At 46.7% G+C, this 9,089-nt stretch overlaps 1 protein-coding gene across 1 annotated transcript; it reads right to left on the bottom strand.

Annotated features, from left to right (window-relative positions):
• Nucleotides 1-219: 219 nt before the first annotated feature.
• On the bottom strand, nucleotides 220-3,308 carry FABP1 (fatty acid binding protein 1). Its single transcript, XM_041458115.1, has 4 exons — nucleotides 3,233-3,308; nucleotides 2,023-2,195; nucleotides 881-973; nucleotides 220-340 (listed from the first exon to the last, which is right to left on the bottom strand). The coding sequence occupies exons 1-4, from the start codon at nucleotides 3,297-3,299 to the stop codon at nucleotides 290-292; spliced, it is 384 nt and encodes a 127-aa protein (XP_041314049.1). The 5' UTR covers nucleotides 3,300-3,308; the 3' UTR covers nucleotides 220-289.
• Nucleotides 3,309-9,089: the final 5,781 nt, after the last annotated feature.

Raw genomic sequence — 9,089 nt, 5'->3', positions numbered from 1 at the left:
CCCAGCAGGCTGCTGGCACCTGTTCCCAGGAAAGGGCTGGAAGAACACTCATCAGCATGCGTCCCTCAGAGGCTCTGAGCCTGTGCCTTGCCTCAGCTCCATTCTCCAACATCAGTACACCCTTAGATCAGTTTGCTGCCCAATTTCTACCATTGCTTCCATGAGCTTTGGAGGCTTGTGTCTATTTATGGCAGCAATGAAGAGGTTGATGACAATGAAGAGGATTCAATACAATTTTTATTTTAATGGCCACATTTTACACTGTAAACTACTGGCATGTGTAATATTTCTAGATTCTCTTGCTGACTCTCTTCAAGGTGAGGTCACCCATGGTCATTGTCTGAAAAAGAAATGGAAAGTGTTAGCTTTTTATGAATTTGTAGAATCGTTGAATATCTCAAGTTGGAAGGCACACATAAGGATCATCATGGTATTTAGCTCCAAACTGTACTTAGGATCTGGTCTTGCAAATCAAAACAGGACTGATCTCCAGTCTATCTCTCATAAACTGGATTTTTAAAGCTTTGGATTTCTTCATGAATACCCCAAAGCACATACGGATAAGCTGGCATCCCTCAGCTGGGATCAGTTTGCCTCACCTTTCTTCTCTAAGAGTGCCAAGCCCTGGCACATACCTGTTCCTCTGGGTGGGTGAGAACACGCCCTCATTACCCAAAACTTTGAACAGCTGTGCCTAAACTGGGGTCCTAAAAAGTATTTTCTGGATCATACTCTAATGAGAAACTGCTTTCAGCTCATGGCTGCAGAGCCTGTGTGCAAGCACGTGCTCTGCTCCAGCACTCCCAGTGCCTCTGTAGCTTCCTAGGGCAGGCTCCTGAAGGCAGCCCTGCTGTTCCAGCCATTGCCCTTCCACACTTACGTAGGTGATGGTGTCTCCGTTGAGCTCCGTGACGGATTTCATCCCTTTCACCTGTGTGACCAGTTTGTTGTTACCCTCCATCTGCACAACAGCCTGGTGGAAGACAGAAGCATTCATGTTATTGCTGGAGACCACCTCGACCCCTGCATGTTGTCCTTCCCCAACCTGCCACAGCAGGAGGGGACTGCAGAGACACCTGAGCTGCACATCTAAAAAAAGCTACAGACAGCACCAGCACCCCCAGGGCAGCTGTCACTGACCAATGAAATTAATCAAATAAATAACACAGCAAAGCCCATTTCTGTTTATCTGTCTTGCCCAGCTATAAGATGTGTTCATTTGCCCTTGAGCTGCTGATGTACAGAGGCTAAAAGTCTTCTAATAACTGTGTCCCCCTGGTTTATGCCAAAGAGAGTGCAATGATGCTGAAAATCATGACACAGCTGGTGGTGCTCTCAGAGCCCCATTCACAGGGCATTTATTTGGTGATCAACCTTCCTGCTTTCAAAAGTCCTTGCAATTCCATCTTCTCCTGAGGCAGAGATGAGAGGCAGATTTCATCAGTGGTGTTGCCTAGACATTCATTGGAAACTAATGTCCAGGAAAGGGAGCACCCAAGTTCAAGGGTGGTAACTCCTCACCTTGCCAAATCACCTTCCCCACGGTAACCTGAAGCAGTGGGAAAGGCTAGCAGAGAAGCTAACAGCTACTGGGACTTAAAAGGAGAGATTTATTGGTTTATGATTGATTATCTGATTTTCCTGCACTACCTTTGAGTCAACAAAATTAAGGTAAAGGTATGTTTTGTGTTGCATCATGACACAAAGTCAATCCTTTTTTCCACCTCAAATCTTTCAGAACTCTTCCTTACAAAAAATTTTACCAAAGCATCTCTATGGCCCTTTTCCAAATGGGATATTAAAACACTGGTTTCCAGTGTTTTCCAAAATTACTGTTGAAATAGATTCAGAAATACAAGGCTTCTGCAGGAAGTTCAGTACATTAATTAATACCTGTAGTACATTAATTAATACCTGTAGTATGGTCAGTCCCTGTGCTCATATGCAGAGGGAATGGCTGGAATGGAAATTTAATGTCCCTGAGCTCCCATGGCCCTGGCAGAGGAGGGGCTGCTCACTCACCTTCACTTTCTCTCCAGTCATCAGCTCTATCTCACTCTCCTCCCCAATGGTGAACTGGTTTTTCATCACTTTGGAGCCAGTGGTCACAGTAACCGTGAACTTTTTCCCATCCTGCACAATTTCTGAGATGCTCTTGAGGTCCTTGCCCTTCTGGATCTGGTCCTCAGGGAGCCCTGCCCAGGAACAAGAGACATTGAGTGAACGGTGGAGCCATCTGTGAGCAGATTGCTGCTGCTGAACAAATCAATGTAGCAGGATTTGGGGACCTACAGTCGGGAAAAATTTCTATTCCAGTGTGGAAAAACCTTTCAATGATGGTGCTTCCCCAAGAGCCATATGTCCCTGAGTCTGCTGGGGAGGAAGATTAACACTGTCATCCTGAATTCTGTGTGGGAACTAGACATGTCCCGTGTCTCGCTGACCTGACTGGGAGCACAAACACCACCTCCCTGTCTAAGAATAAATCCTGCTTTCCTTCCTTCACTGACAGGCAAGGAAAAATGGATTAAATCAAGACAGAATAAAGGAACAAAGTGGGGTTTTTTTTTTATGAGATTCAGGGTTCCTCAGAACCAGTTTATAAAATCTTTTCCCAAAGCCTGAAGGTGATCTGACAGGTAGAGCCCTTTTGGCACACAACTGTGCAGAAATAGTGCAAAGCCCCTTGGATCCCTGCAGGATCACCTTCCCTGTCACAGACACAAGTGAACATCTATCAGACACATTCAGCATTCAGCATTTAATCGACACCAGCTATTTTTCTGATGAACGGTGGGATGTGAGGCTTTGCAGCATCGCAGCCCAGTGGCTGAGCAATGTCCTGCTTGCTCTCAAATTTCACAGCCTGATGGAGCAGGTCTGCAGCGCCCCTAAGCCACCAAGGTCCTGCTGGCTTATCACGTGTGAGCAGCACTCAGCCACACTGGCCAGTGGCTGCAAAACCCGCCAGAAATGACTCCCTGCAAGCCATAAAACTTCACCCATCATCTCCTGACCCCCGCCCCAGACAGAGAGATGCTTTCTCTTCTATTTTGAGATCACATCTCCACACAAATATATTTAAAATCCCAATAATTACAAGGTGACAGACAGAAATAGGAAATCTCAGAGATGTCTCAATCTACATCATCAGCACATCAGCACAGTTGGCTCCCAAAAATCAGTGGGATCTGCAAAGACAAAGCAATATATAGCACATGCAGGCACATACCAAGGGCTCTCATAAAGGGCTCAAAGTTTTCCTGGTGCTGGAGCTCATATTTTCCAGTGAAGCTCATGGTGGAAAAGCTCTCTGTGCTCCTAACACAAGAGAAGGTGCCTTGCTGGTGAGCAGAGCTTGGTTTTATATCATCCTTCTGCCTTAAAAGTTGGCCAGAGGTAAGATGATGTAATTGGTTTATTGGCATGTTCAAACATTAACGTAAAACTGGGCAATGGTCAGTGATAAATTGCTCTACATTTTACAGACCACAATTTACAACGTGGGGGCAGGGAAAACCCCATAAAATACATTTTATGGAGGTTGCAATGTGGCATCCATAAACAAATGATAAAAAAAAATAATAATTGTGCAAAGAGGCTCATTATCAGAGGAACAAGCCAAATCATCTAATGAGTTTGCAGTCTGGAAGCACGTATGCGGAGGAGGAGAATGGGGTGACTGTGTGTCCCCTGGAGCTGACACTGGGGGATTTCTGCTCACTGGTGTGTGCACAGTGGGTCATCAGCCCTGGCAGAATAGTGGCTGCACACTGGCAGGGACTGACTCACTCACAGACCTGTGCTGGTGGGGTTTGGTGTAACCCAGATGCAGCAGCAGCACAAACCCATTGCTGTCCTCTAATAAAAATATTTCAAATCAATTCCTGGCCTTGCACTGGCCCACCTGAAGACTACAATATGAATTAGGCTCTACCTCTATGGTCCTGTGTGGATAGAGAGCTGGTGCCATTAGTGATCTACCAAATCACTTTCATCTCCTTTTCCCATAGGACCCACAGTCACTCATGTACTGAAGAAGCATTCCAGCCCTTGGAGCTGCAATTCTCCCAAGTGCCACATCGGAAGAAGGGCCAGCAGTAGCCTCCAAGCTGAGCCCAATTCCTACTTCCAAAGCAGGACTCAGAGCTGGGCTCCTCTTCCATTCCTATCCCTTTGGCTGAGCGCCCCAGGATTGCTTCATGGCATCTGAGCATCCATCCTCTGAGTCTGAACTCCCAGGCTGGGCTTCTTGCTTCAATAAATTCCTCCTCCCTCCCACAGTCAGCTCACATCTTTGTCCTTTTTTGAAGTGAAATAATGTATAAGAATGAAAAAGTCCTATCTTCTTCCAATTTGGAGATGCAGTCAGAGCCTTCTGCTGCCGTCTGTCCTGCTGCTGCCACCTCAGCCCCGCTCTCTGTGCTGCAGTAGTGAGCCTCAGTTTCTGGTTAATTAGTACAGACAGTGTCTGCCAGATGAGGCAAGAGAGGGGAAGCCTTGGCTGGTGGGACGGACAGTGGATGAAGTTGGCTGGGAGGGGAGAAAATCCCCAGGGACATCATCCCTATGCACCATGGAGGGAGCCAGGCAGGTTCAGAGAGCATTCATGGAGGGGTGGATTGACTCAGCAATTTCTCCAAACAGCTTTTCGGGTTTTTTCCCATTTTACCCCTTTGGGAATTATGTCATGTTAGGAACTGCATTTCATTTTTATGCCTGCCTCAGGTGAATAGCCCAGTGTCACATGGGGCTGTGCTGACATGTCCCTTTTCAGTGTCCTCTTCATGGGGACAGCGGTGGCTGATGTCTTTTGCTGCGTCCTGGCACCACCCTGAGCTGCCAGATCCCTGCCTCCAACATTCTTTGGTCATGGGCTACCTGGAAGCACATGTGTGCCTCCCACATTTTCATGCCCTGGACCTCCAGCTGCTCCTCCAGGCAATTCAGGTTCCATCTCTTTGCATGATGGGGAGAGAGATTAGGCTTGAAAAAACTGCAGAGTTCCCAGGCCCACAGTGTCCATGGAGATGAAGCTCCTAAGGGCTGGATGTCACTCATCAAATGTTAAAAGTGGAATATAATTGTCCAGGACTCTTGGTAACAGGGCAGAAATTTTTCCATTCACAGAAATGGACAACTCATGATAGTTGAACTCATGAGAGAATTCACCCCATTTGGAACCCAAGTTGTTTTCTGTAGGTATCCTCTCCTCCTCTGCTTACTGTGAATAGCTATAACAAATCTGTGCTCCTGATTTGCTGTTGCTAAGTGGGGACTATGGGTCGCTGTTAGAAAGTTTGGAAATGTGACCAGCTGATTTTTGATCAATGAACAAAAATAAAACCTCTTTGTGTTCTGTTGAGCTCAACATTCTTTTATTTTCTTTAGCAAAGGTATACAGTTCGTACTAAAGAAAGGAGAAATGTTTATTGAATGAAATTTGGCCAAGGTAATTATTATCTAGCTGGGCCTGCTGAGCAAATGGCAGGTGAGATAAACTTAATCTCAATAGCAAAGTTCAGAATACTTGTACATATCCCCAACAGAATACAGCATCTTTTAAAATATGATATCATTTCAACTTTCCAGGGCCAAGAAAATGCACTTGATTTGCATTAACATGAGGTCATGTCAACTGATAATTTGATTAAAGTAAATCCACACCCTAAAACTTGAATCTGGCTTGTATAAAGAGAAAAGGCATGGATCGCTTTCAAAAATTATTGAGGAAGCTACATCTTGAGGGAAGCCAGCAGGTACATCTGTCTTTAAGGTGCTTTGAAAAAAAAGCAGAGGGTCTTAGAAGCTTGTCAGAAAAAAAAAAAAAAAGAAAGAAAAAAAAGAAAAAAAGAGAGTGAAGTATCTTATTTTCTTATTTTTGCACTTGAATCAGAGATAAGAGCATGCAGAATGTCTTAGGCAAGACTATCACCAGCGGATCAGCAATGGTTTTGGCTAAATTTTAAAGCCCACCTCCTCTGTCTCCCTGGGCACTCATCCTGGGTCTCCAAGACCCACCTCTTGAAGCAGAGGTGCTCAACCCAAACCTCCCAAACTGCAATGTGTGGCTGGTGCCTCACATTATGTCTTCCATAATCCAGAAGAGTTTGGCTCTGTCACCTCTGTAGCTGCCTGTGGAGCAGTTGCATCCTTTTATGACACCCCCTCAACCCTTCCCTGGGATTCCTGAGCTCAGCTCTCACTTTCACTCAGTGTCTGGGAAGCCACCCTCCTACCTGCACTCCTTGGTGAGTTGGACATTATATCTAGATTTGGAGTTTATGGCTCCTACAGAAGAAAAAAGTCTCTCTGCCTCCTCCAGTTCAAACTGAAACTCTTAATTAAGTTCTGAACTACAAAAATGGCTTTACAGCCAAAGTATGGGGAGAGGCACTTCCTGTAGCCCAGGGGAGGGTCCCTGGCAGCCTTGTGGGGTTCAGGGAATTTCTTCATGCATCTCTCCTCTATCACCTCTATCACCTTGCTTCTCTTATCTATCCCACCAGTGACTCCCCAGACTCCAGTGAGCCCAGCACCTCAGTGCTTTGGGAAGCCAGGGTTGGGCTCTACATTAGGATTTTCTTGGCTCAAATGTGAAAGGCCACAAGCCAGGACCTTTGATGATTCAGTCCTGGATTTTTCTAGGCAGGTCCAGTTGAACACCTCAAAACCCCTACCCATTTTTTTAAAAAGCTTGGTCACAAGCTTGACAGTCATGGATCCCCAGGTGGGCTCCCCTCTGTCTCAACCTATAGCATTGTTGAGAAATTCTATTTCTGCTGCCCTTGAACCTGGAAACTTGGTCTGCTGCCAGATTTTCACATCTCTGGTATGATTATTTTGAACCTTGAGGAACAAAGGTTTCTTCATCAGGCCACATGACTGCATTGCTTCGAAAGGTTGGATGGGATGGAGAAGATGCTGCTGCTGCTGCCGAGAGCTCTCCATCCCTCTTGGATTTCCTTGTGCTGTGTTACCAAGACAGCACTGAGATTAAATACAGCATCTTTCCCAGATTCTTCTCTTTTTAAAAAAGAGAAGAATCTGGGAAATGGCCTTGGCAGTCTGCTGAGATTCCTGCCTCCAAGCTGCAGATATGCAAGCGCCATTTCCTACAGGTTTAGATTAGATATGTCATTATCAGACCCCTGATAAGAATGAAAAAGCAGTAGCTTGTGCAGAGAGCTGCTGCTTGAGAAAGCTTTCAATCCATGCTGATATTCAGAGAAGAGCAGCCCTCAGCCCTTGTCATCTTATTGCAAAGATGCCAAAGAGAGCAAAGGGTTTGTATTTCTTCTTCAAGGTCAAGGTGGCTCTATCACTGATAGCACAAGAGCCTCAGCTCTGCTTAGCAATGACCACCTGGGGGCCAGAGCTTACAGAAGAGCTGGACTTTGCTGCTGGGATCTTGCTTTACAATAGGAATAAAGCTGCTGGCTGTGCCACCCACTTCCCATTCTCTTGCCTCCAATAGTGGTGTAGAGCTGTGGCCTCTCTCCAGGCACAGGGACTCTCTGTTTATGCCCTCAGAGGATGTGTAATGTCCTTGCAGGTTGGCCTTTGGTGGGGTGAGGCTGCCTTTCATCCCACAGCCCAGCTCGTGGAGTCAGGGTAAAGGACTGAAAATGGTGCTCATTGCTTATGGAACTAGTTTGTGCCAGGACAAGGAAAGAAAATGTTGGGGGAAAAATGGAGCCATTAGCAGTCAATGCTCTTGAGTGAGGAAGGTCTGGAAGAGACCCCCCAAAGCAGAGCCAGCGAAGATTTAACCTCTTACCCCACCACATATCTACAGTGCAAACATTTCCCTCTGATCCAGGCACATGAAGAGCCCCTGAGACACAGTGGGGACAAGGAAACTTTTGTCTGAGCAAGTGCAGGAGACTGGCGTGTTGGCATGGAAAGGGCAGCAGCATCCAAGTGCCCACAGGTGGTCAGATGAACTCCAGTCCTGGAGGGACACCTGGCTGTCACTGTGGGCCAGTACTCACCTGTCCAGCTGTGCTCCCCTTTGTCCTGATTTATCAAGCACAGTGGCTCACTCAGTGCTCCTCACAGAGGATTGCAGGTGATTAGTCAAGGAGAGCATCTCAGGGTCAGACAAGCATAGGGAGGAGCCTGTTCCTGTCTCTCCCTGAGGCAAATATATAACCACAATCTATAATCTATAAAATGAAGGAAAGTCCAAGCAATAACCCCCAAGACCTTCCCTAGCAGACAGTGATCCTTGGCTGGGGAAAGCAATGAGCCAAGAATGATGCATCAGCCAGAGGGTCAGAGCTGAGGCAGAACACAGCTGCAAGGAGGGCAGAGAATTGCATGGAGTCTGACAGCAACTGAGCCTTCACCAGGTTCAGGGCCACAGAGGTGCTCCATGGGGAACAACCATGGTGCCAGCAAGACCAGAGCTGTGGACAAAGCACAGGATTGCCACTGTCCATGTCCCACTTAGTTATGTCATGTTTTTATAGTCAAAGTCTATTATAGTCAAAGTATAGCCTCCCTGAGCACAGGTATCCCCATTTTGCACATTGTGGAGCCTGACTTTTGCAAAGTCACCTGGAGAAGCTGATAAAGCATCTTCTTTGTCCACGCCCTAACTGGGGGTCATAGAGCCCACATGCTACGGGATTGCAGATTTTAATAAAAAATGTGGCTACGGGGTACAATGTGAACTTCAGCATAGTAGAACCAGGCTGCACAACCTTCTCCAGGACACAACAGCTTCTCCAGTATCCCACCAGGGATGCCAGCACTGCACAGTTCCTTGAGCTCCCTTTCTGCTCCTGCCTTTAGGAGTGGGTCCTGCACTTTGGCCTACAAGACCCAAACCACAACACAGATGCCCTTGACTGGTTGTGAAACACCTTGCTCTGAGGCAAGAGTGTTGCACCCAAATGTGGGGAAAGGGCCAACGTGCTAGCAGCTCCTTGCCCTGCAAAATCACCAGAGGCGGAAAAGTCTGTATGTGCACATTTGCGGATGAGAGGAGGTGATCCATGTGGAAGTTCTGCCTCACATCAGCTGAGATATTGGCAATTTAGATCAGATTTAGAAAGTGGGGGAAAGAGCCCCTTTGCTGTAGC

The sequence above is a fragment of the Pyrgilauda ruficollis genome, unplaced genomic scaffold, assembly GCF_017590135.1.
Source record: "Pyrgilauda ruficollis isolate IOZ18807 unplaced genomic scaffold, ASM1759013v1 scaffold1, whole genome shotgun sequence".
Lineage (NCBI taxonomy): Eukaryota > Metazoa > Chordata > Aves > Passeriformes > Passeridae > Pyrgilauda > Pyrgilauda ruficollis.
The sequence above is the reverse complement of the archived record's forward strand: the minus strand, read 5'-3'. Positions and strand labels throughout refer to the sequence as shown.

What these genes read in the sequence shown, in the direction of transcription:
- FABP1 (XM_041458115.1), bottom strand. Translation starts at nt 3,299, where the DNA reads ATGAGCTTCACTGGAAAATATGAGCTCCAGCACCAGGAAAACTTTGAG. An exon ending in GCCCTTTATGAGAGCCCTTG is followed by an intron (nt 2,196 to 3,232) that starts GTATGTGCCTGC and finishes GTTCCTGGGCAG; the next exon opens with GGCTCCCTGAGGACCAGATC. An exon ending in TGACTGGAGAGAAAGTGAAG is followed by an intron (nt 974 to 2,022) that starts GTGAGTGAGCAG and finishes GTCTTCCACCAG; the next exon opens with GCTGTTGTGCAGATGGAGGG.